General features: G+C 44.2%; 1 protein-coding gene across 1 annotated transcript in view; it reads right to left on the bottom strand.

Annotated features, from left to right (window-relative positions):
- The window catches only part of KCNH5 (potassium voltage-gated channel subfamily H member 5), a 165,486-nt gene that overhangs the window by 17,458 nt on the left and 120,250 nt on the right, over positions 1-27,778 (bottom strand). Inside the window, exons 9-10 of the mRNA XM_076345633.1 lie at positions 26,744-26,996; positions 12,017-12,213 (exon numbers count right to left, since the gene is read on the bottom strand). Coding sequence (XP_076201748.1) covers positions 12,017-12,213; positions 26,744-26,996 — 450 coding nt within the window. The remainder of the gene's footprint in view (positions 1-12,016; positions 12,214-26,743; positions 26,997-27,778) is intronic.

Genomic DNA, 27,778 nt, shown 5'->3' with positions numbered 1-27,778 from the left:
CTCTGTAAAGCTCATCAGCACTGTTTTATGTTCCTATCCATGTATTTAGGCACCGACACAGGATGCTCCTTAGGGGCTGAGCCTGCTGGTTTTGCAGCCTTAGCTTATCTCATTGCTCCAGACCCAAACAAATTAGTTTGTAATCCTCAGTATTGTATACTTTGGCAAATCTGGCTTTAAAAGTGATGAGAAATGACCTCCCCATGTAAAATTGGAGTCAGTCCAGTTGATTTGTCCCCTCTTCCTGTCTGGGGCTAGTAAGAAAACCCTGTACCTGCACAAATAACAGGTCTTTGCAATTGATAACATTGATGATTCTGTATTTCCCCATTTGTGACTATGCTGCACCCCGTTTACACACTGTTTGTATCCTTTCTACCACTCCCTGTGCACACACAATTAACAAAACACCAGCTGGTACAGGATAAACACTGCTGCAAGGATGCAGAGACACACCAGACAGAAGTACAGATCTCTGCCGCTGGCTCTGTTACTTTTCATCTCAGATGCTGTGTTTGCTTCCCAGAAGTCCTTTTGACCTCTGAGACTTTGGCTAAAGCATCCTCTCTGTTCTTCTCTGGTTTGATTTTTGTTCTGGTGTGTAAAAATCCAGTTAACCCTAAATGTCCGACGTAAGACAGCAGTTCTTCAGTCACCTCCTCCCAGGAAGGCCTTGGCCAGGCACTTCTAGGAGGCTGACTCTTCTTAGGGGGGTCCAGCACCCACCTTAGATGCTAGAGGATGCCTACAGATGTGCAACTGTGCCAGATGTTCCACCCATGGGGCAGGGCTGATCCATGGAGCAAGAACATCTGCCCACAAGAAGGCTAGCAAGGTTAAAGAAGGCTGTTGGGGATTTTGCAAGGTCAATCTCTGTCCCAGCAGAGTCCTTATCTACCCTGTTAGCAGCTATCTCACATGTTGGACTGAATTTGAGCACAAGTGGTCCGGGAGGAAGCTCTTCATGGGACACATTACTGATGGACCACAGGGCAAACAGTGCCTTGGTTCAAACTTTTTGACAGATGCTTTAAGTTATGGCTGATGGTTCCTGCAGATCAGTCAGGCATCTGTTTGGTATATTAACCCATGGCTGCGTTGAGCTTGTAAATTATTATTCATGTACTTTTGTAGAACATCTTGAGGTTATTGGTTAAGTCCTTTAATAAATGGAAACGGGGGCAATTAATAACACATGAAAAACATGCATGATTCAGTTCATCCATTTATATTTCTACTGTAGCCTTCTTCGGCAGGAGGGCTAATACAGCCCGGGAGAAGGATGGGGGTCATTCATAATTGAGCTGCTCTGAACTACCAACAACTGTTCCATTTAAAAATGGATTTTCCTTAGACACATGATGGAGATGGAAATTCATTACAATGGCAGGCAGTCAAGGGAGGCAGAATCGGTGAAAATAGTGAGGCTAGACACAGAAATTAAGTGCTGAGATGCCAGGATGCTTTGATAAGGTCAGGGACACAGAGAAGAAAAACTGGATGTCTGTGCAGCGAGGGGCAAGCGATGGGCACAAATGGAAAAGCAAAGCTAATCTTAATAAAAATGCTGCATTTCAGCTGAGTGGTAGAAATATCATGCTTAGAAATGGCTGTTCTTTGCTGGTTGCTTAGGTCCCCATTTTCACGTTTTTAAGGGAGTGCAAAGTGTTTTAGGCTCTCAGAAAAAGCCAAAGTCTGTTCCTGTGGTAACAGGAGTGCTGTCCATAATAAAAAACAGAGGACAACGGACTGTTTCCAAAAGGGCTATGTACTCACAGAGCACGGAGAGGTACGTCCCCCTGCTCTGGAGGTACAGTGGCTGATAGAAATATTTAGATAGGAAGCGCTACACAAAATCTTTTTGGCAGCTGAGACAGCTTTGTGGAGTACTAAGAATAAAATCTAAAATTCACCTGAAAGTCCGAGGGGAGGTCCCAAAGTTCAAAAGATCACTGACAGTTTAATTAATGTAGTTAAGAGAATCAGAGACTTTTATAACTGCTTACACTATGCTCCTTTTTTTAACAGTAACTTATATCTGAAAACTATATTATGGTTTTATTATCTTTAGGAAGGGAAACAAATTAAGACTAAGGGCTGTGAAAACTGAGAAGTAAAAATATGAGGAAAAAACCATGGATTAATAATATATATTCCTTCCTGAACACACAGAAGTTTCTTGCCTTTCAGCAAGTTGCTCCAAAGTGCAATGACAGGGGACTCAGCTTATTTCAGGTGCTTCCTAGAATCCCCCTGCACCTCCCGACAGCTATGCCCACCTCTGGCATACATGTAAATCAGCTACTCTCAAAATTGCTCCTCCAGACTTCCTTTGCATGGGACCTAAACTGAGGCAGCTTGCTAATCACAAAAACTGGCTGACAATTAAAAAAGGCACAGTCAATCAGCCATCATTAAGTTGGAAGTGACAGGCTGGGTTTTATTTTTAACTAAAACTAGTGGGATTCATGCAAACTTCCCCACAAAGTTTCTCTTGCACTTTACGATTTAGTACTTTCCTACATGCACTGTTTCTCTGCTGTAGAAGGCAGCCCAAAAATAGCATTCAAAGTAAAGTAAATCTAGGATTTGCACGGCTGCAATGATTATCACATGCTGAACCAGCACATTTGGGTATTATTGCATCTGTGAAGTGTGTGCTGCAAAACAACAGATGGATGGATTTATACTTGCACAGAAAAGAAAGACGTTATGCAGAGAGTTTTATTTAGCATTTTACAGGCTTATAGTATGTAACTGGTGAGAAGCCATTCTGTGCAAGCCAAGGCAAAAACCTGTTTGGAGGGGGAGGCAAGAATAAAATCAGCGCTCTCTCCAGTGCAAAACAGCTGTGAAATTGTTACTGATCATTTCTAGATTGGACAAAACCGATCCCATTTTGGGCAGGGCCGGAAAACTCCCACTTGGGTGAATGCTAAAGCTCTGTCTGCTCCTTGTGAAGCCTATGGGAATGAATTTATACGATCCCAATGAACAGGCAGAAGTTCTCTTTCCCCAGCCATGGTTTTGGGTGCATTGCAACTGGCATTCCCAGTCTTGCAGAAGGAAGGTTTGGGGAGTGAGAAGTCTGGTGTAGAAACTCATTTTTATACCTGCAAGTCATGCTGGGCTGTGTTACTAAAACGTCTGGCGTTCTGCTCCAGGAAGCAATGACAGAAGCAAACAGAGCACTTGGAATTCATCATCTCAGTTTTGTAACATCTCCCCCTTTTTTTGCGGTTGGTAAAGTTGTAGATCTACATGGTGATTAGGCTCAGCAGCCCATGCAAGAAGAAATCCATTGCTCTGGGCTAATTGGTTGGAGGGGTGTGAGATAACACAACAGACCTCCTTCCCCACTTTCTGTGCAAATCCTACCTGCTAGGATGCTGGTGGCCTTAGCATTAGGCACAGTTGTACGTAAGGGAGGTGGCCCACAAGCAGGGAACCACCTGCAGCAGTGGCAGCTGCTGGGCACACTGAGGGCATCACAAAATAACTTGGCTACTCTCAGCGGTAACACAAACACATCTGTAACGCTCCCATGGCTTATCAGGCACCAGAGGAGTCACACAAAGCTATGGGGAGACCGGCTTTGTTAGGGTGCCTGCCCAAAAGAGAGCCTGCCGCAGAGCTAAGCCTGGCAAAGTAACAGCCCACAAGGGAAGCTCAGGGACAGGGATGGTGATCTGCTCAGGTCTGCTGCTGGCTGAGCTGCCGGTGCCCGTGTTCGTCACAACATCAAAACAAGCGGGGGCTGATGATAAAAACCTTCTGAACTGGCAATCAAAAATGACACGGCAATGTTGCTTCCCATTGCACCATGCACGTTCCCTCCCTTCCCTAGCAGTTGGAAGAGATTAAAAGCATCAGTTTTAATCGATGAGGGGAGGTGAACACAAAATATTTATTTTTTAATATTTACAAGATTAAAAATAGTAAACCTTTGATTTATTTTTTTATCATCATTCAAGTCCTGTGCAAGCAACACCGCCCTGAATCGATGTTAGCAGACAGCCTGCAGAAGGCTTTCTGAGTCAACTAAGGAGAGTCTCTTAATTGTGACAGCTTTCTAAACAAGAAAACGGTATTAATTCACAAAAAGCACAATAGCAAATCGTCGTCAATCTGGATCTTCACTCTAACATAGCCAGTTTACACTTTTGTTTTCCTATGGACACTGCCCATCCCTGACATTTCCTGTTTAATGATCTGTCCACACACAAATAAATCACTCTGCATTGCCTGCCTGAAGAAGAGATGCTCATACCTTTCACTGGGGTAAATCAGCAGAGTGCCTTTTATAACAGCTGCTAAGTCCCTACATGCAGAAAGCAGCACATCAGCACACGTGATTTTTTTCTGCAGCCATACCATAATGTTCAAAGATCCTTGAATGAAAAGTATGCTAAATTGCCTTGCACAGATGTCCTTTTGATTTAGATTTAGAGAGAGAAGCTACATGTCCAGGAAAAAATAAGTCTACCTCTGCAATGCCAAAGAATTATCAGAATTGAGCTCAGTCCTACTTTTAACAGAGTTGGTGGTTTTTTGCTTCTCGCTCCTACAGAAGCATGGTCAGGACCTCTGAGGAAGGTATTTAATTGAGAGATTATATTCAGAATAGAATAGGAGCATGCTGGTACCATGCGGGATTAATGTGGCTCTGAAACACTATTAAAGACGATAGTGCGTTGGCTAATCTCTGCATCTGCCTGCAGTCTAAAGGCAAAATATATTAATCCAGACCATGCCATGAATCCATACTACCCCAGGCCTCCCAAAGACCCCGGGGGATACAGAGCGCCCTGTTTTTCAGGTAAGTATTTAAACACTCACTAAGATACCCCAGTCCTTGAGGTGGCAAGGAGAGGAGAGATTTCAGGTTTATCACCCACTTCTGCACCCGTCCACGAACACTGTCACAGCCAAGGGAGCATGCTGTGCTTGTCGAAGGAGAGAAAACCACTGTGCTCCCTCTGTGTCTCCAGGGAAGGGTTCAGAGGTGCAATCGCTCCTGTACCCCCGATTTCCCACAGTCCCTGTGACCCGAAGGGTGCCCAGAAGAGACCACCGTAAGGGAGATGATGAAGTGGCAAAAAGGAGAGGGAAGGGAGTGAAGCAACCAGAAAAGAGTCAGGTTCACAGCTACCAAAAAAAAAAAAGTGAGAAAGCAAACCCACCGACAGCTTTTACAGCAATCGCTCTGCTCAGACAGCTGTCCCATGCTGTCTGGCAGAGAGGCACAGAGGGGTGAAGTTAATGTTGCCGCAGTTTTCTCTCTGAATTTTTATGCAGCTCTTTTACCTAGCAAGTCACGCACGGTCCTCCAAGGACTAACTTCCTTGCTTTGACTGCCTCAAACTCAAAAACCCCCGTGCCCTCGAAGAGGAGCAAAGACAAAAGGACTTGCTCAAGGGAGCAGGAGATGGGAGGGAAGAGCTGCAGAAAAAACTCTAGCCTCAGATCTGTAATCCTCACTCAGAAGGAACCGCATGGGTCTCTCGATGGCAGAAGGTGTAGCATGGACTATGCTGGGCTGTCTATAACCACACAGCTACAAATACACAAGGAATTACTCCATTCTCCGTACTGATAAATTCCTCACATGTGTTTGGCCCAGAGCCATTAGCAGTTTCTCAAGAAATTCCCGGGCATGGACCAGCCAGGGACCACTGTCAATTGACAGTTTTGGAGGAGGCCACGTTGTTTGAATGTTTGAAGTGGGTTCTTCTGTCCCATGCACATTCAATATACAAGACCAGACACTATCAGAGGTGGTACTAGATCTAAATCAGTGAAACAGTCCTTTAGGAAATACTGCAATGGAATATTAACATATCTGGAGATAGCTGTGAATGCAACGAAGCTAAACAATAAATTTTTTTTTAAAAATTGCTTTAAGTGAAAGCTTCTTCAAGCATAAAGGAGGCTGCACAGTCTGCTAAGATGTGAACAAAATAGAACCATATTGATTTTTGAGGGTATAACTTATTTGCTCTGTAATCATGCTAAACTGTCACTACAGCTAAACTATAGGACTTCATTTTCTGGGACAACATGTTCATATAAAAGAAGAAAAAACCCAGATAACTAAAGACCAGAGAGGGACAGGAAAGGGCAGAAGCATCCTGAAACAAGGTAAAACAATCTGTCCTTTCCCACATGGAGATGGAGAAAGGAATTTGGTGAAACTAAAGGCAAGGCTAGTCTGCGAGCTCTACAGTGGGAGCATGAGGAGGAAAATTCCCCCCTTACGCCCAAACTGAGCTGACCTTACTGCTTAAAAAAAAAGAAAAAAAAAAGACAAGAAAAAAGGAATGAGGTGCATTACTTTTGTTGGAGTTATAGGTGAGGAGAGAGTGATGAGGAAGTGAAGCATAAGAGGTGAGACCTTTGGCTTAGACAGCTGAGAAAGGTGTCCTTTGCCATGGTCACAAGAGAGTTGCCTGTTACTGCAGTAATGAAGCAAGAGCTGTAAACACCCAAACACAATGTCATGGGCAGCACGGCTAGGAGCTGTGACTAACGTCACTCTGTGTTTTACCCTGGAGAAGTGAAGAGGGGTGTCACCATGCCTGGCTGGGGAACCCCTCTGTGTCCCCTTGCCTCAGCTAGGGGCAGCAAGCAGCAGGATGTATTAGCCTGCAGATGCTTTGAGTCCCTGAAAAGATACAGACAGGGAAAGGAAACATGCCATACACGTTGCCATCAAGAAGTTGATCGTATTAATTTTCAATAGGCTTGAGCAAACCACTGAGTTACAAACAAACTCTGAGTTAAGTCATGTCAAAAGCCTGCTGGCCGTATAAGCCATAATAGATATTGATCTGTTGGATCTGCCCTTCCAGAGGCTTGATCCGGCACTCCCTGGGACCCTTGCCACTGGCTCAAACCAGCAGAGGAATAGCTGCACATGCAAAAGGAAAGTAGCAGGAACGAGACATGGATGAGGACCCAGTACCAGCCTGGGGGTGGGCACATTCCCTATCACAGGACAGGAGTCCAGGACCCCACTGAAGCCCCCACCAGCCCATCTACATTATTAGTCACAGCAGCTCCCTAAGCAGCATGTTTTTCTCCCCTGCTTCTCTTCATTAATAATGAGGGAAACACTAGTTTTTCCCAGATAGGTTTTGCCATCATCGCTGTCCCACATGGAGTCCCAATAATAGACTGAAAAAAGGTGAAAATGGATGATGGATCTGCCAGTGCAGATGGACCACTGGGCAGAGGAGGTGCTCAGCACGTCCTGCTCCACAGTTACTCCACAGCTTTCTGTTTGCCAGAGTTACCCAAGGACGATGCTCTGATCCCTTCCTATGTGAGCAAGTCACTCCCCACAACTGATCAGGACTGAGTGTGAGCACCAGCTGGCAAAGTGCAAACAGCTCTGAATTAAGCTGCCGTAATTGTGAACGGCTCTCAGAGCTCAAAACCTGCAGAAGTCCTCAGGTTCACCAGAACATGCGCAACCTTCAGGAGCAAGGGCCAATACGCAGAGCAATGCTTTCCGCCTCTGACATTGCTTCTGCATCAGGACACTCACTAATATAGCACGCCATCTGGAGAGTCTTAAAAATGAAAAAGAAGGGGGATCCTGAATGAACCTTGGTACAACCTTCACTTTTAGGAGACACGAACGCAGAATGCGAATTAAAATAAAGCTTTTCTAAAAACTATGTGACACAGAAATGACGAATGATTCAGTCAAGAAACAACATGCGAGTCATTAAAACCTCAAGCAAAAACAGAAAGCCAATTAAAAAAGAAATTATTCTAATCTGAAATAGAAAGAAAAACAGGACGTGTGTTAAGACATTCTCATAGCCTCACCGTCTAAAAAGCCTCAGAGATTCACACTGTGCTGGAGGAATTAGATAACATCAGTCGCTCACAGTGTTGTCCCTGGCTTTAAGAGCATCACAGGGAAAAGAAAGGAGCCCCTCCGGATGGTATTTCACTGCCTTACAGGCACTCGTTTCTCCTCGCATCTCCTTGGCTCACTCTCCAGCACACCTTCCAGGAGCAAATGCACCAGAGGTCCTTTACGGACAATTGTCCTCTTCCCTGGCTGCTCCTGACTCAGTTCGTTAACACAGCTCATTTTGCTCATGGTAGAAAACAGCAGTATGTGACCGTGTACCTTAAAAGCTGTGGGGGAAATCTTTGCTTTACTGAAGCACAGGAGAATTTTAGCTGTGATTTCAGGAGGGCCAAAACTTCAGTTTGGTTTTTTTCTTGCACTTGCATAGACCGTGTTTGTCTAGCAGTTAGCTGGCGATGGTCCATTAGCTGGTGCAAATGAAAGCAATGAAGAGAAAAGGAAAAAAATGCTTTAAAAATATTTCAGCTGAACACTGGTTTTCTGTGGGAACACATTTGGTAGCCTGATGTAGGCCTTCCTTCCTGAATTTTGACCATCAATAAAATGTACATACATTTATATGGGTTTGAGCCTCCCAGAAATCTGTCTTGGCTCCCCTCCTCAGGCCAAGCTCCATGGCCCAAGCTTGCAGAGAGGCCCTCCTCCAGCTGTGTGAAATCTTGAAAGGCACTTAATGAATTAGACATTATTAATATTCTCTTCCAACATCAGAAGGCAGTAATTAACTCTTTGAAGACTCATCCTAAACACTGCTTTATAACTTTCAGTCCTCAGGGGCGGCTATGTAATCTCATTGTGATTTTAAAGAATATCTTTCCAGATTAATTATTTTTCCCTGTTTGGAAAAAAAGTTCAAAGTTCTGGTTCTGCCTTGGAGTGTGCATTAGTGACGTTAGATGTGCCATAAGGATTTCAGAGCACGAAACATGATATGCTGCAGTACTTTGCAATTACGAATTAAAAGTCACCTCGTCACCCTGGGCAGGAGAGATGACTGCAGGTCGAAAAGCAGCAGGCACGCTCACTTTATGGGCTCATAAATGCAGCGTGATGGCTGAGCTACCTAACACACTAAAAAGAAAACAAAAATCCAGAGTTGATAATAGCATGCTGAGCAGATGCCTCAAGTAGGTCATTCAACATGCCAGGCCTCTAAATGTTATTTGGGAGTGAGAAAACATTATTCTCCCACTTCAGCGTGACTTTCTCTTCCCTGTCATGTGGAACTAACCTTTTGTGCTCAGTACTGTTATTAATTTATTAGCCTTTTGAACATCTAAATTGTTTTGCAGTCTATGGACTACATCTAAGTGCTTGTTGAGGGACAATGCAGCACAAACACGTGTGTGTGTGTGTGCATCCACATACATGTATGCGTATTTTGAAGAGCAGACCTGATGAAAGAACAACTCTGTCTATACATTTTTGACAGTGAAAACAGTCATTTTCTTCAGTACAGAACCGCAAGGAGTGTATTTTTGTTATAATTAAATGTCAAACCTTACGAGTGATGACTACATAGAAAAAGTGCTAAGTATATTTCTAATGAAATCAATTAAAGGAGACAATGATTTTCTTTCCATTTAGATTACATGACTCCAGCACAAACTGCTGCAGTACAGTGCAGCTCTGTCAGCCCGGTCTCATTGCCTGAACAACTGCTTTCTGTTCACCTGATGAAACTGTCCTGGATGGCACTGCTCCTCCTAAGAGATGAACTCACCATCAAACACTTCTGTGCCCAACAGGGAATCACATGCACTTTCAGCAGATACAAGGTTTGAAACAATCCCCTGAATAACTTTATGTAACAGGATCTAGATTGTGTCCCTGGTGTTGAAAGTAGCATGATCTGTTTTGTGCCTAGGAACAATACACAGAATTTCTGCAAAGCAGGCTCCGGCTCAGCACACCTTACTGCAATACTGGAAGTAAGATTTTTCCCAAAATAGTTCTTGAGTAAAACTGTAGGAGACATCATAGGTGGAGTTCATCTGATGCACCCTAAATATTTAAAAGTTAGTGATCAAGGACTCTCTCAAAAATCAACAGAAAGGGGATGATTTTCTCATCCCAGACTGGGCATTGAACAGGGGCCAGATGATTGCCTTCTGGAGGAACCACTCCTCATGGGCAATAAAGGTGACTGGTGACTAGTTTGGACGTCATCACGCAGCTTGTAGCGAAATGAACTCCACCATGCATGTACCCCACTGACACGACCTTTCTTTGACTCTCCATCCACTCTCATATAATGCCCACACATGCAACCAACCAACATTTCCTCTCCTTCTGCAAAATCCAACGTTTCTTCAGAAGTGCTGTTCCTTCTTGCTTTGAGTCACTGCCCCCATGGCAAAGTCCATGTACCTAACACTGAGCTATACAGTGGGTATCTGAACTCCACGAGTGTTTCCACCTGGGTGACTCCCTATGGCAGGCCTGCAGGGGAACCAACTTTCCTAAAAAAAGGTGCGTGGCAGAGAATAAAATCCGTAAAACCTAGCCAGGGGGCTATTCCCCATATACATCTCTGGACTACAGAGTTGAACTCCACCACATTGCCCTGTCAGGAAAAGATCTGTATGTGTTTTTGCTGTATGCAACCTTGTCACGGCTAGTGGGGGAAGGGAAGTCCCAGGAACGCAGCTGAAGTGACAGGTTCACAGTTTTAAGAAGGAAAGAATACATTTTGGCACAATATATGTGGCATTATCTTGTCCCTTGAAATCACCGTCAGCAACGCCTGAGCAGAATTGTCACCACGGGCCTGTAGCTGGTGGCACGTCGCAGGTAGGCAAGATGGCAAGGGGGGGGATGCTGAAGTCAAGGCTTGGAGGACATCTTATCAACAGAGAAGCGACAAGCTAGAAACTCCAAACCAGCTTTCAAGCCCCAAAGCCCTTCTTCAGGTCTGAAGCAGAGTTAACAAGCTTCAAGTCAGAGGTAAACTGACAAGCTGGAACCAAACCCGATTATAATTCAGCTCTTTCAGGCTCCAGCACAGACAGAGGGGGACTGCAGTCCCATCGCATCTGCTTTTTGCCATGGGTATTTTGTGCCATACTTGGTATATTAATGAGCACAAGGAATGCACTAAAAATTAAAACTCCTTTGAAAGAAGCATTTGTAAGATGCTCCAGTGGCTAGAGAGAAACTAGGCTCAGAAAGGTAAAATTCTAGTTGTGTTGAACTGCTGTTACTGTAGAGGCTGAAATTGTCTTGTGAAATACTGAGGTAGCCTCCATACATTATCAGGTGAGATGCCCTAGGTACAGCTGCAGAAAAACGTGTTTCAGCAGCTAGAGGATCACAGTTAATGCTCGATAATCTATAAATCATTGTTATGAGATTTCTCTATGCAAATGAAATTTATATAACTCTCATCAATTTAAAAAAAAAATCATAAAGATTAAATTTTGCAGCCGCAATGCAAATTAGAGAATCCCTTAACCTGTTTTCAAGATACGTCCTTATAGCTAATTCATTTTTAGATGGAGTGTTCTTTGAAAGGACTAATGGATAGTGAGCATTGCTGATTGATTATAAAATGAGCAGGAGGGTTTAAGTGAGCTGTGAATGTAAAATCGCTACCAAGCTTTATTAACCTTGCCGTACTAAAATTCTAAACTACGCAAGTGAGAGAAGCAGGTATTAATATAATACTTCATCTGAGTACATTTTATTTATTTAACATAAATAAATTTCTCTTAGTTGGTCTATGCCATGCAGATCCATCACTGTCCTCTGACCTGTATCTTAGTAGGTGAGAGACGAAACCTCACCTCTGAGGAATCCAGAATCTGGATTCTATCAGACTGTAAAATATAACTTTATCCATTATGCAATGGGGAAAAAAGGCAAAAACCAGCAACTGTGAAGAAAAGGAAAAGAAATATAATTCATATGTCACCCTGCTAGAACTGCTTCTCAGAGCTGCAAATCTACAGGATACTTTTATTGAGCCATCATTAACGAAAAGCGACAACGTTTATTGAAAGGCCAGTTAATCTGCAATGACCTGAAAATATCAGGCGTAAACTGGGGGTTGTTAAACACTGCAAACAGTCTGCAAGAGTGTGCAACCTCTTGGTGAGAGAAAGGGGAAAACAAGAGCAGTCGCCTTACCCGTTTCCTCAAATTGCAGGTGAGCGTGAGATTCCTTGAGAACGAGTTTGCAAAAGCAGTATAAAAGTCCAACACTTTAAGCAAGGCTTCTCGTTTAATAATATGTAAATCGCAGTATGTCAGAGCCCGTACATTGGCACATGCGTGGGCCAGACTGGTTTCCTTCCAGAAGATATCACCAAACACATCACCTTTACCTGAAAAACAGCAGGACAAATTTGTTAAAAGGTAAAACTTACGCAGTGTTCTTCAGCACACAAATTATTTCTTCCCAAACTGTCTTATGCTCCTAATTATTCTAACATAAGCTCCCAGCTGTGAAAACTAATAAGGGCAAAAGTTTTAAAATTATCTGAGGTACTTGAGTGTCCTTAGCAGTAACCCCAGGTTCTTAAGGTATTTATAGATTGCTCTGTGAAGTGTCACAAAGCATAAAAACCAGATTGTAAAGGTCTCCTTGTAGCTGAAGATGCAGGTAATAGATTTTTCAAAGGCTCCTGAATATAGTAAGCACTTAACTAATGTTCAGGTGATTGAATATTTCTGAGGGTCTGTTCCTAAGCGACTTACAAGCCCCGCTCTCACCAAAAGCCCATGACATCCAGGTTCCTACATTGCCACGGCTTTGCAGTGCGGTGCAAGAGCCAGCTTCTAGGGCCCAAGGACCACATTTTAAAGGAAGTTTAAACAGTTTTACTTCACTGTGAGTGGCAACGCTCCTTCTGAAAACCCACCAAAAACCTCCCTGAGACTTTTAACCTAGAAATAACTGGCTCTAAATCTTAAACAGATCCAGAAGTCTCGTTCTAAATCCGAACACATCCACTTAAGTAGAGGCTTACACCTGTCTGTATTTAAATGTCTGCTGAGTAAGAAAGGGTTTGACCCCTTAGACATTTGCACATATAAATAACTTCAACCAGATGTGAAAATATTACACCTGAAGGCTATTTCTACATTGGTAGGCAGTGCAGCAAAACAGCTGATGCTGAGGACCTGACCTTCACCCTGCACATTTTGAGGACTTAGGACTAGCTGTAGTCCAGTCCCATGGCCAGAAGAGCTCCAAGGAGTAGAAGTGCATGAGATGTGCACCTCTGCATCCCCCAGTTTCCTTCTCTCTGCAAGGAATCCACACCCCCAGACAGCGTGCTAGACACCAAAGCAGGACAAGCGAGGAGGATCAGGACATCAGATTCAAAATCACGCTCCTGACCCAACCAAAACACCAGCATGGATGCAGACTGGAGAGACGCTTTCAGGTCTGGACCCTATGGTTGCTGTGAGAAGCAGCAGTGGTGGCAGCAGAAAGCACCTTGAAGCATCCAAAAGCTGCCTCTTGCTTCCCAGCTTCTTGCCAGCCACAGGCTGGGCAAGGGCCATGGCGTGCCGTTTGTGGCTGACACCTCGAATCCTGAAGCAGAAACCATGGTACAAAGGGCATTTTTTGTTTCAGACCCCAATGATATCCAAGCTCTTTATTTTAGCAGTTATTAAAAGGAAACTAAAATTAACCAGTCAGTGGTGGTATCGCTATTGATTTCAGGCACGTCAAGCAGCCCCTTGGTGAAGGTTAGTGATTTTATAGTTTTGGGATAAAAAAGGTAATACATTTTAATACTTTCTCTTTTAAGAACTTGTAACATTTCACTCAACTCTGTTGTAGGAACACAGACTAGAGTAATAATTTATCCACCCGTATTACTTTTTGGGGTCAGAGGCTCTATTTCTCTCTTTCCATTTCTGCTTTAGGTATTGTATCCAGTAGAACACAGCCAACATTTCTCATGTAGAGTAAAATAAAATGTGCAAGTCCTTATCTCCATTTCCTTGTTTTAATTTCCTAACAAAAGTCTGTACAGCAGAGTCATCCCTTAGAAAGGTTATAACTGCATTCTCATTGAACAGCTTTTAAGTAATTCTACATATTTTGATGTAATTAAAATTAACTACAATACATAATACAGATGGTATAATTTATAAAACAAGTTGCTTTAAAACGCTCTCCTTATCACAGAGAATTTCCTAGTAACATATCATTTATCTAATGTACTGTTTTGAAATTACCCTTTGCAGCTAATTGTCCTTTTCTATACCCACAGTTCAAAACCTGGTTTACAGACATACTCAGCACAGTTACATAATTTATAGAAAATAGACCATTTCTGAAATGCACAAAATTGCTTAATGGATTTGCTCTCTGAGGTGGACACAGGACAGAATTGAGTCCTGCTTTCAGCGGCTGCAGAGTGCAGTTAAAATGACAGAATTCAATAATAGGGACTATTACGATTTTCCCACTGAAATGTGAGCAAAATACTTGTTTTTCCAAATTTAAGGTAATACATAGCTAATTTAAGACAAGCGGTTGAAAGCAGTGGATGCTCACTCCGAAACTCTGCACGATGCTGTGTTACAGAATGCGTACCCAAACCACAGATAAACGAAATCACCATTCATAAACTTGAGAAGATCTCATTGTCTTCAGTTCAGTGGGGCAGGGAACTGCACTGCGTCCCTCAGAAAGGCTGGGACATGATGAACTGAACCTATTCACTCTTCCATGAGCCATCAGTCACTGGATTTGAATGGTGAAGCTGTAAGCTCCTCCTACATTGTGGTTTATTCTCTTCAGAAAGTATAAAATCTTGGAAGCGTTTAAGGGTTCTTAAATTTGACGTTTGCCCCCCACACTTCCGAATCTCATTTGCCTGTTATAAACGTGCTTAGGAACGTACTGAATAAAACCAAAACCAACCAGATTCTCCAAAACAACCTGTCTTTTCTCATAAATACAGAGATTAAGGTACTATACTTCATCCCTATTAACTGTAGTTCACTGAGTAGAGAGAGGCAATAATTCATTCAAGTTTAATTTTACATGGTGCAACTAAATGAAAAAAAAACCTTTCAGAGTTGCAACAGAAAATTTAACTGGCAGGTCTGAAACACAAGCTACGCAGAGGCACGTATATGTTGTACACTTGCACATGTGCACACCTCCAGGGAAAGCCCCGGGCTGGGCTGGGAATACAGAGGCACTTAGGGCTGATGCAGCCTGCAGACTTTTCAAAGCCTCTCTCTAGAGATTTCTTGAGGCCCCAGCATGTTACCTCCCAAATGTGCACTGCCCTGAGTCCTGAGCAGTCTTAATACCCCTCCTGAATGGAGGCAAAGCTGTGGGAAGTCCTCCCGCCCCTGCTCTCGCAGTGCCCGAAGCATCGCTGAAAAAAGGAACGCTGTAAAATTAGAGTGGGAACTGCCTGCATATATTTTGCAGTTGGTATGAGGAAAGGGAAGAGGAGCATCAGGATTTGGATACTGCTGGCAGGAACATGGATGTAAGGATTTGGGGACTGAAAGAACCACGGAAACCAAGAGGACATGTGCAGGGTGTTGGTGACAGGCATAATTTTTGTTGAAATAGCTACACCGGTATCATAAACATGGACAAAAATTTGCTGGTGTATTATGTACATATGCCTGTACATAAAACATACATATATATTCATGCATGTTTGTATATATATTTAGAGACAAACACATGGTATGTAACTATATAATAGATAACAATATTTCTATACACTATTCTATCTTTTATATTATGATAACTCTCCCATACAGAAGCGGGGGGGGCAGATGTTCTCTGCAGCCTTGCACCATGGACTGACTTGCCAATTTGTGAGACAGCAGCTCATGCCTGGACCTTTCAGGCAGAAAAAATCTTAAGGGCCTTATGAAACTCCCCAGGAGCCTGCAAAGGGAATGAAAAAGTCCTTGAACTCAGCGAGGAAAGACTCTTGCTAAACAGCACCTCAGAACCCATATATATGGGTTTAACCAGCTGTTTACAGCAGTTGTTTTAGTGCAGAAATGTTTCTCCAAATATTCTTTTGAAACAGGTAACACTATTGTTGAGATATTCAAAGAGCTGAGCCTCAGTTTTCAGGGTCGATGTGGCCTTTGGAAGCTCCTACTGCATAAATAAATGGGGGGAAAAAAATTCACTCCATTGCAGGAGGGCGCATTTGTTTAAAAACAATTGTGAACTTAATAAAAAAAAGAAATAAACCTTTGTTAAACTTACAGGGCATGTAAAAGGAGGAGACTTCATGAACTCAAATTCCCACACAGGTAGTACAATGTGATGTTAAAAGTTGGTAGTTTGATGATGTCCTCTAATTTTGGAGATCTGTAAGGTGAGCTGGGACTGGTACACGAGCGTTGTTTTAGATTTAGTAGGAGATGGACTGACACAGTGAAGTCACAGAGCAACTGTTGTGATAGTAAAGCAGCATCTTAATTCTGCATCTGTTTTCTGTGCTGGTGGATGAAAAGCTGGACATGAGCCAGCAATGTGCGCTCGCAGCCCAGAAGGCCAATCGTATCCTGGGCTGCACCAAAAGCAGCGTGGCCAGCAGGTCGAGGGAGGGGATTCTGCCCCTCTACTCTGCTCTGGTGAGACCCCACCTGCAGTACTGCATCCAGCTCTGGAGTCCTCAGCATAAGAAAGACATGGAGCTGTTGGAGCGGGTCCAGAAGAGGGCCACGAAAATGATCAGGGGGATGGAACACCTCTCCTGTGAAGAAAGGCTGAGAGAGTTGGGGTTGTTCAGCCTAGAGAAGAGAAGGCTTCGGGGAGACCTTATTGCAGCCTGTCAGTACTTAAAGGGGGCTTATAAGAAAGATGGGGACAGACTTTTTAGCAGGGCCTGTTGCGACAGGACAAGGGGGAATGGCTTTAAACTAAAGGGGGGTAGATTTAGACTAGATAAAAGGAAGAAATTTTTTACACTGAGGGTGGTGAAGCACTGGCCCAGGTTGCCCAGAGAGGTGTTGGATGCCCCATCCCTGGAAACATTCCAGGTCAGGTTGGCCGGGGCTCTGAGCAACCTGATCTAGTTGAAGATGTCCCTGCCCACGGCAGAGGGGTTGGACTAGATGACCTTTAGAGGTCCCTTCCAACCCAAACTATTCTATGATTCTATGATATCTACATAAAGGCAAAATTTATCCTTCTCCAGACCGGGACAGAAACTGAGCTAAGAAATATCCTAGTAGACATGAGAACTTGATGGGGCCTTTGGGAGAAAGTTTGGGCAGACAGTGAAAGAATAAATTTTTGGTGGAAAACAGCACTGAGGAAAAACACATAAAAGGGACCAAGACTTCTTCTTAAGGTTATAAGGTGTTTTTCTGTGCTGCACAGTCTTAGCTAATAGGCCAGCCACCCTTCCCCCCATTTTAAAACATCTCCAAAGTCCCATCAGTCACACTAGCAAAAGCCAGACGTGATGAGTAATGTAGGCTTTCCACCACGATATGCTCAAATCTTCTGTTGCTTATGAAAAGCAAAGGCTGATTCTGTTGCAGAATCAGAAAAACTGTATCATGTAGAGAAAACATTCATCTAATCAGCTCAGGTACGAATAGCCATGAAGTGACGGCAGCATGCACAGAGGTGGAGGTCAGTGACCAAATATCAAGTCCCCGCAGCCATAATTACATATACTGGTATGTATATTCATACAAATACATCTGCTTGTGTCTATACATCTGCAGTGAAACCTCTGGCTGCAGGACAGACGTATCTCAAACCGATGTAGAAATCCAATGAGCAAGGAGGGAATCAGCTCCTGCTACCCAGAGCAGCACACAGCTCTGTGATGGTTCAGCAAGTAGGTAAGCTCTGCAGCTCCTTGCCATGGGACGCCGGGGATGGTTGCACAGGTTTACAAAATGACAGGATGGATTCATGCAGTATAATCCATCTGTGGCTACTAAACACAAAAGTTTTCCCTCTGGGTGAGGAAGACCTTAAGACACAATTTAATGGAGGGTTGGAGAATATTCTGGGGAAGTATCACTGTTTGCTTACTTCATCTTCCTACTTTCTCCTGCACGTCCACTACTGGCCATTTCTGGAGACAGGCTACTGGGCTGGCTGGATTTCTGGACTTAGACAATACAGCTGTTTATGTCTGAAGAGGAGATCAGGAGAAGATGGGGGTGATGTAGTAGTGCAGATTCATCAGCTACCTCCTGCCAGCTGGGACATCATTGCTTCCTGTAAGCACAGCCTATGACGTGCAGAGATGACTATTAGACTGTGAGAGAGGGCTCCTTGCCTCTGTGAATGTTTTAGCCAAAATCTCAGCCTTTCCTACGGCATCCAGAAGGGCCAGAACTCCCTTGAAAATCAGATCAGAGCTGAGCACTGACCAGTCAGAAATCCAGCTCTACAGGACTGCACATTAACATGTGAAAGGGCAGAATGATCAGAAAAAACAGCATTTCTACCATTTGAAAGATCGTCAAAATAGCCAGCAAAGAAACAATAACAAGAGACTTGTGCCGAAGATCCAAGCCCATGCTGGCAAAGGTACTTTGCATTATTTAACACAGTGCAACCTTCCCCATCTGCACCTAAAAACACAAAAGAAATTTAGCTTTCTTCCAGCATTCAGGACTGCTGCAAGAAGAGCAAAAGGTCTATATAGATATTCTGTTTGTGGTCCCCATCTCTCTCACTTTTAGTGCAAGTCTCCTAGTACTTCATATTTTTCTAGAAGCCCAGCTCCTGGAGACAGGATATCTCCATTTTGATTTTATACATAAATAAGTTTCTATCCTTCCTGACCGAGGAAATAAACGCGAAAGCATGGCCATTCCCACCATCTTCAAAACTCATAAAGCAAATCAGATTGACTCAAACTGTTAGTCTGATTTAAAAGACATATATCACATGATTTTTAAATAATTTTCCTTTTCTTGCGCTGCCAAGACATTTGAGGTCCTGGGTTTGGCAGTGAAGCGTGCAGGTCTAATTCAAAAACATTTCAATTCAGTGAAAGGAATCTTTCTGACATTGGAGGCTGCAGATCACATCTATAACACACCAGCTGGCACTAAATTAAGATTGATGCTTCTTCTTATAGTTAACTAACATGCAGACAGAGATGAAAATATTTTAAATTTACAAAATAATGTGAAAAATTGAACATTCCCTTCAACTCTGTCAGTAAGAACTAATAACACTTTTGAACAAGCATCAGTAGGACTAAATCTTACATGGTACTACATATGCCAACCCAGACCTGCGAGATATGACTTATTCCAAGGCACGTGCTTAAGAACTGCACAGTGCAGAGCAGTGTGTCACATAGGTTCTCAGATCAGTAATCCTGCAAGTATTTTGCAAAATACTTTGAGATTCAGCACTTAAAAAACAACCTGCATCACATACATTATTGCAGTCCTGCTAGCTGAAAAAAAACTCTACCCTTTCCTTTATGAACCATTTTCCTCTTAGTTAATTTAGAGCTTTAACTCATTGGAACAAATGGGACTTTTCCTATAAATGAAATAGGACACAGGCTGTTCCGTAAATTGCTACCAGGTGCACGTTACTAACCTGGGGAAACTCTCACAATTAGTCTGCCTTGGTTTACTTCACATGAAAACCAAAAAAAAGTTCAGTATAAAATATCAAGAGCTGATTTGACATAGAGGCAAATTCCGCCACCTTCATTCCACTTGAGAAGAAACCCAAGCTGCAACTAAACTAACTGAAATCACAGAATTAGCTACTAATCTGTGAGATGGAATTGGACTGACAGTTTTTCATGCCATACAGTGCATCACACATGGTCAGTCTTGTCCTGCACAAAGCACGTGCCCGGCTGTATAACACCAAGGAAATTCAAAGTGTTGATGCCAAATACCAAATTACTCTGGAGTGCCTGGGTCTCCTGCTCACCTAAATGGGAGCTGCTACTTGCTCAGCCTCTAAGGGACTTTCCTCTGTGTGATTTGGTAGGAAACTTAATCTTTTGACCTCCAAACATATGTAAGATTAAGAGTAGAAAAAGACTCATCCCTATTTTCAGCTGTCATACCAAATTCAAGAAGACATGCCACTTGCATTCTTGCTTTCCTTAACTCCTCTATACTGCGTAATATCCCCTTCCCAGACCAAACATTTGGAAAGAATTCATGAAGCAGACCTTTAGTAAGTGAAACTCTGGCTTGCCTGAAAACAATAAATCCAATAAACAACAGGTTGCGCTGGGACTATACACAGAACATGCTGAGAATTAACATGCAACACATAAAGGCAAATAACAACTTAATTGAATATATATGGGATCAGGACCCTAAGTGTGGCTGAAACATGAGCTATTAAATCTATATTCATCCTGGCTTGACTATCAAAATTGAATTCATTCAGCAGCAGCCCCCACTAGGATTTCACTGCTCAATATATTTTTATCACTATGCAGTTTGAGCAATATTTTTGATCAACTCCTACAATCAACATTTGAACATGGTAGGTCATTATTTCTCCGCCGGCAAAACGACTTCTTTAAACCTTGTTAATCAATCTGCCTGGTTTAAGTTACTGTACAACTTACGCAGTCAGCTGTGCAAAGAGCAGGAGCTGGAAAGCAGCTTCCAGAGACACTTGGTTGGCATCGCCACTTACATGAAACTCCTCGCCTGGAGCAAATTCAGGTTAATTGTGGCAGGGTGAATTGTTAGGTGCCCTCTGCTAGCAGATGCCTCGTTTCATTAGCCTGGGGGACTTCAAACTCCTGGTCCTTCCTGAGACTTTTCCACTGATAAGACCTCCCCATGCAGAGCAGTGGCAGTTAAATTGTTTCCTCCTGCTTGAGACGGTGGAAAATTACTGATGTGCCTTCTCAGGGTCACCTCGCTTGCTAGGAAAATTTTGATAATTGGAGACAAGACTTTTTGCCCTTCTCTATTATCCTGGCAACTGCAGATGAGTTATGTTAAAATGACTGGATCTTGTTTTCTCCAGCAAAGCAGCACCTCATCACACCAGCTCTGGATGTGGTGCGCTCTCTGCTACAGCAGCAGTCAGTACCTGCAACAGGTGGGAGACTGTCCTCGAGAAATGGAGATAACTAATGAGGGGAACGTAACGGGGCACCTGGATATCTTCATTAATGAGTCCTATAAACTGCGGATCTACAATTGGATTCATTCTCTTACTGTACTGATTTCTGTAATGCTGATTACTGCAGCAGCTGGGCATTTAATTACGCACAAGTGAGAACAAAACCAAACCAGGGGAGAACAAAACGTCACAGTGCTGCAAGTTGCCCTGTCAATCACTGGGTTTCATCTGCTTTCGAGCACAAGAAATGCCAAAGCTGGGGCCGTCGAACCAGGAAAACTGCTGCTGAACAAAAGGATGGTTGTCTCCACGGTGGAGCCTGCAGAAAGCACCTGAACGGGATGCAAGTCTCCTGAGGACACCATTTCGGCAGGCAGAGAGGCTGGATGTGCCAACTCACCATGGCTGTGAGGGAAGGGAATGTGATAAGGGAAGAGAGAGAAGGGGAAAAAGCAGCAACATTGCAGAGTTATTCAGGCAACTCAAAAAGAGTACAGGGATCTCATTAGGTCATGCAGAGAGGAAATGAGAAAGGCAAAAGCCCAGCTAGAACGCAATCTGGCCGCTGTTGTTAAAGACAACAAAAAAAGTTTTTACAAATATATTAATGACAAGAAGAGAGCCAAGGAGAATCTCCATCCTTTATTGGATGCGGGGGGGAACATTGTCACCGAGGATGAGGAAAAGGCTGAGGTACTCAATGCCTTCTTTGCCTCAGTCTTTAACAGGCAGACCAGTTATCCTCAGGGTACTCGGCCCCCTGAGCTGGAAGACAGGGACAGCGAGCAGGATGAACCCCCCGTAATCCAAGAGGAAGCAGTTAACGACCTGCTACACCACCTGGACGCTCACAAGTCTATGGGGCCGGATGGGATCCACCCAAGAGTGCTGAGGGAGCTGGTGGAGGAGCTCGCCAAGCCACTCTCCATCATTTATCAGCAGTCCTGGTTAACGGGGGAGGTCCCAGACGACTGGAGGCTTGCCAATGTGACGCCCATCTACAAGAAGAGCTGGAAGGAGGATCCGGGGAACTACAGGCCTGTCAGCCTGACCTCGGTGCCGGGGAAGATTATGGAGCGGTTCATCTTGAGGGCGCTCACAAGGCATGTGCGGGACAACCAGGGGATCAGGCCCAGCCAGCACGGATTCATGAGAGGCAGGTCCTGCTTGACCAACCTGATCTCCTTCTATGACCAGGTGACCTGCCTAGTGGATGAGGGAAAGGCTGTGGATGTGGTCTACCTAGACTTCAGTAAGGCCTTTGACACCATCTCCCACAGCATTCTCCTCGAGAAGCTGGCGGCTCACGGCTTAGACAGGTGGACTCTGCGCTGGGTCAAAAACTGGCTGGACGGCCGGGCCCAGCGAGTTGTGGTGAATGGAGTTCCATCCAGTTGGTGGCCGGTCACGAGCGGTGTTCCCCAGGGCTCAGTACTGGGGCCGGTCTTGTTCAATATCTTTATCAATGATCTGGACGAGGGGATCGAGTGCACCCTCAGTAAGTTTGCAGACGACACCAAGTTGGGCAGGAGTGTTGATCTGCTCGAGGGTAGGAAGGCTCTGCAGAGGGACCTGGACAGGCTGGATCGATGGGCCGAGGCCAACTGTATGAGATTCAACAAGGCCAAGTGCCGGGTCCTGCACTTCGGCCACAACAACCCCATGCAGCGCTACAGGCTTGGGGAAGAGTGGCTGGAAAGCTGCCTGGCGGAAAAGGACCTGGGGGTGCTGGTTGACAGCCGGCTGAACATGAGCCGGCAGTGTGCCCAGGTGGCCAAGAAGGCCAATGGCATCCTGGCCTGTATCAGAACCAGTGTGGCCAGCAGGAGTAGGGAAGTGATCGTGCCCCTGTACTCAGCACTGGTGAGGCTGCACCTCAAATACTGTGTTCAGTTTTGGGCTCCTCACTACAAGAAGGACATCGAGGTGCTGGAGCGTGTCCAGAGAAGGGCAACGAGGCTGGTGAAGGGTCTGGAGAACAAGTCTTCTGAGGAGCGGCTGAGGGAACTGGGGTTGTTTAGTCTGGAGAAGAGGAGGCTGAGGGGAGACCTCATCGCTCTCTACAACTCCCTGAAAGGAGGTTGTAGCGGGGTGGGTGTCGGTCTCTTCTCCCAAGTAACAAGCGATAGGACAAGAGGAAACAGCCTCAAGTTGTGCCAGGGGAGGTTTAGATTGGATGTGAGGAAAAATTTCTTCACTGAAAGAGTGTTTAAACATTGGAACAGGCTGCCCAGGGAAGTGGTTGAGTCACCATCCCTGGAAATATTTAAAAGACGTGTAGATGAGGCGCTTAGGGACATGGTTTAGTGGGCATGGTGGTGTTGGGTTGACAGTTGGACTCGATGATCTTAGAGGTCTTTTCCTACCTTAATGATTCTATGATTCTATGCTGGGACTTGAGGGAGGATGAAGCCCTGTACTTCGGACAGAAGACTAATGTAAGAGATGGAAGATGCATGTTCTTAACCCATTTTGGCATCCCTACCTGATCTACTTTTCTAGGATATTCCACTTTTAAGAATACACCAAAACTTCCAGCTGCGGATGAGCATGGTAAAAACAAACAAACAAAAAAAGGACACACGTCTCTCTCTCTCTCTCTTTAAGCAAGGCAAATAACACTACCATATTAAATAACACTACACTATTAAAACAGTAACTGCAAAGTACCAGATCCAAAGCAAACTTAGGAAACATCCGTTTCTTTGCTCTGCAAGCAGCAGAGGCTGGCAGACAGCACATCCTGCCACGCTCCTGCTGCCATAGAGGAAATTAATGAGGACAAGTTTCCAAACATACTTATCACATTTCCATTCTAGGTTACTGCGGGGGGGATGGACAAGATGGACAGACTGGTAATACAACCCCTTAAGTTGACTTTCCCTAGGAAACCCAGTGTGACGGCAGATGCTTGGAGTATTCAAAGCAGGCTACAGAGGTTTTCACGTTAGGCAGAGGTTATTAAACCTGGTCTCCCCCTTAGGCAGATTCACTTTCCTTGTGCTTGAACTTCTCAAGGCAGAACAGATCAATAAAAATTATGTTCTTCACCTGATCTGCAGTCGCTATTTCAGGTGCCACAGCTGCCACTATAAATGTCTTTGCAACTACATCTGGGAGAGATTTTCTTCCACAAGTGAACTTTTAGGATACAACATCTCATAATTACTCAGTTCACTATTCTGTTAAATAATCTGTCAGAGCATGAAAAAACTCTTCAGAATGCTCTATGACAAGAGGAAGCAGTTTATCTTGCTTTAAGTTACATTTACACATTCTGCCAATCCCTGTAGTACACAATGAACACAGCTCTGAGTCATGGGATCACCTGTCAGCAGCCATGGCAGAATCGAAGGCAGTTTCAGTAATTAAAGGTAATTCATTTTAACTACATATGCTTAAAGGTCTCTCCAGCCAAATGGAGAACAACATAGATACGAGATTTACCATATCTACAAGGTAGAAACAAAAAGTTCTTACTATCATTCCAAACAAACAATATTCATCACTAAATGCAAGTTTTGCGTGTAATCCACTTAGTGATGGCTTCTAGTTCAGTAAATTACATATTTATTGTTTGTTTTCATTATAATACCCAGTAAAACCATTTATTTGTTTAAATGCTGCTACTTACTCTTAAAGCTTTTGTTTTTTAAATAGCTGTAAGCAAATATAAGATATCGTCACTGAGATTAATAATAAAAATGAAATGGTCCAGTGAGCTGAAATACAAGGAACATTTTACTATGGAAATTGCAGATTTAGGAGCTTTCACCATAATGACTTCTGAATATGGAAAGAGATTCATTCTTACATTAAATCTCTATTTTTAAAAACCTTAGTATATACTAGAATACAGAAAGCTGCAGCAGGTATTTCGAAAGAGCATGGGTGTGCATTCCTGAGTTCACACTCTCCAGCTGGGAAGACCCCGGTTATGCCCTTGGGGAGCCGTCCCCATGCAGTCCCGTCCACACACCTGCACACTGCCCAGTCCCACCCCAGTGGGACACGTGCACACATACACAGGCTTGTACAGCAACACGTCAGGAGTCTCCTTCGGCTACACGCTTGTCCTCATTTCTCCTCTCCTCTCCCTTGCTGCCAGCTGGGAAGAGGCTGAAGCCTTGATTCATGACCAGTATTGACTCCCCATGGCTGCTCTCTTCCCACATGCCAGCACAACTCCCAAGTGTAACCCTCATCTCCCAGCAATCGTCCCCATGAGAATCGAGAGGGACCCATGGAGCCCTCTGGAGCCACCCTTACAGGGAAGAAGCAGTACAGAGCTTCAGTGGGGTGTGAGAGGTCCCCTAGGACAAGGCCACCCACTGGATTTGCCCTCAGGGAGCCACAGCTCCAGTTTAAGAGAAGGCAAATAGCTAACATTCAACAGGAGACGAGTTCTACAATAAATGGGTCTATTTTAAACAGGCAAGACAGACTCTGGATGGTTTGCATGCAGAGCCACCAGTTCTTCCTCTAGAATCATAGAATCATAGAATCATTAAGGTTGGAAAAGACCTCTAAGATCATCGAGTCCAACTGTCAACCCAACACCACCATGCCCACTAAACCATGTCCCTAAGCGCCTCATCTACACGTCTTTTAAATACCTCCAGGGATGGGGACTCAACCACTTCCCTGGGCAGCCTGTTCCAATGTTTAACCACTCTTTCAGTAAAGAAATTTTTCCTCACGTCCAATCTAAACCTCCCCTGGTGCAACTTGAGGCCATTTCCTCTCGTCCTATCACTTGTTACTTGGGAGAAGAGACTGACACCCACCTCGCTACAACCTCCTTTCAGGGAGTTGTAGAGAGCGATGAGGTCTCCCCTGAGCCTCCTCTTCTCCAGACTAAACAACCCCAGTTCCCTCAGCCGCTCCTCAGAAGACTTGTTCTCCAGACCCCTCACCAGCCTCGCTGCCCTTCTCTGGACACGCTCCAGCACCTCGATGTCCTTCTTGTAGTGAGGAGCCCAAAACTGAACACAGTATTTGAGGTGCAGCCTCACCAGTGCCAAGTACAGGGGCACGATCACTTCCCTAAGTGAATCCCTAATGATCTACATTCCGTAAATGATCTACATTGTTCTGCCTCTGAGGGTGATTCCTGCCTCAACACTAGTGCTGACCACTGAGTCCCATCATCTGCTACACCTTTCCCAATCCCATGCAAGCTAGTGAGGAGTCTGAATTAGGCTCTTTCCCACCCACTGCTGGCAAACCAGACACCGCAGCGGGGTGACGGGGTGATTATCCTGGAGCTCCCCCATTACTCAGACTTCTCACAACTGTGGCTGGATAGATGGTGCATCCCTATCTCTTTGCATAGTCAGATGAGACTATTTATTTTCTGTAAAGCCAGTTCACTACAAGTGACATCTTTGCTTCCTTGTAGAGACTGTTTGCAGGTATTATTCTGGCCTAGAATACAGACAAATGAAAATCCCAGTGTGAAGGTTAATGCGGAAATCCTCCTGAGAGACTAATATAAAACAATGTGCATTTCCTCTCCAGGCTATTTAAAAGATGTCAAGCACACAGATGCCATTCTCTTCTGCTCAGAGACACTGTAACTGTGAGTGGTGAGCCATACGGGGCAGAAAGAGCATTCCCAATGGCATAAAAGATGAAGGGTTTGCTTCTAGAGTAGTATCTCTGGAGACATGACATCTCCATCTTATGACAACCACTAGCCTCCTGTAGTCCCAGCTGATGTTAGGCAAGACTAGTTAATATTCGAAGCTAAGCAGAAGGCAAATATATCCAAACCACTAGCATTTCAATAGAGATCACAGTACCTAAAATAGCCACCACCTCGTCGTCCTGGATGACTTCTAGGGATCCCGAGACCACAAAGCAAAGAGCATCAACACTTTCCCCAGCATGATAGATGAGGTCCCCTGGGGCACAATGGATCGTCTGAAACTCCACAGCCAGGGCTCGCAGGCAGCCGTCGCTAGCCAGCCGGAAGGCAGGGTGCTCGTTAAAAACTTTCCGGTTTAGGTGCACGCAAATATCTGCTCTCATGTCCTTTGGGCAAATTGAGAGAACCTGAATAAAAGAAAGATGAAAAATAATCAGCTGGGAATATGACACCAGGCCAGCGCACGCTTTATGAAATAACTGAATGGATGGATCTTAAGATGCTCCTGGGTGGATCTTAAGATCCATCCATCCAGTTATTTCATAAAGCTTCTGGTGGGAGTTTTATCTTGAATTGGGGTAGTCTTTTTCTACCCATCTACTGCTTTCACTGCTGCTGAAAGGGTGATGTGGAAGAAGGGACTATTCTGTTACACTGTTCTCATTCCTAACAGTTTTCACACTTGTTTTCCAGAATTGCAGGTGGCACTACTATGTCCTGTTTGTGGATATCCCTCCAGCCTTGGTGCCCAGACTATCCGCCCGCTGCTACGCTCAATCCCTGCAGGAGCACAGAACGGACACTCAGAGCTGAAGGAGCTTGAAGACATGCAAAGACGGACCATTCACAATAGAAAACATCACGTTTTGCTCACATCCAGAAAACCTAGTCTTCAGAAATCTTCATGTAGATGACGACTTACCGACACGTATCCAAGCATACCTAGGGTTTAGTTTCAGTGTGTACAGACATATTATAAGTAACCTGCCCTGGAGGGCTTACAGACTAGAAAATCCAAAGAGCTTGAGATTAGAGCAAAAAGAAAGTATTATGAAACCTTATGAAATGTAAAGTAAAGGTGAGTGAAAAACTGTCCTGTGAATATGAAGACATCTTCATAGCGGATCAATTAAATAAGACCTTCAATTAATTTCTTACCTGAAATAGCTTTCCCTATTGAAATAGAAAC

This window comes from Aptenodytes patagonicus, chromosome 7 (assembly GCF_965638725.1).
Source record: "Aptenodytes patagonicus chromosome 7, bAptPat1.pri.cur, whole genome shotgun sequence".
In the NCBI taxonomy this organism is placed as follows: Eukaryota; Metazoa; Chordata; class Aves; order Sphenisciformes; family Spheniscidae; genus Aptenodytes; species Aptenodytes patagonicus.
Note: the sequence above shows the minus strand (reverse complement) of the source record. Positions and strands in the feature narration are given on the sequence as shown.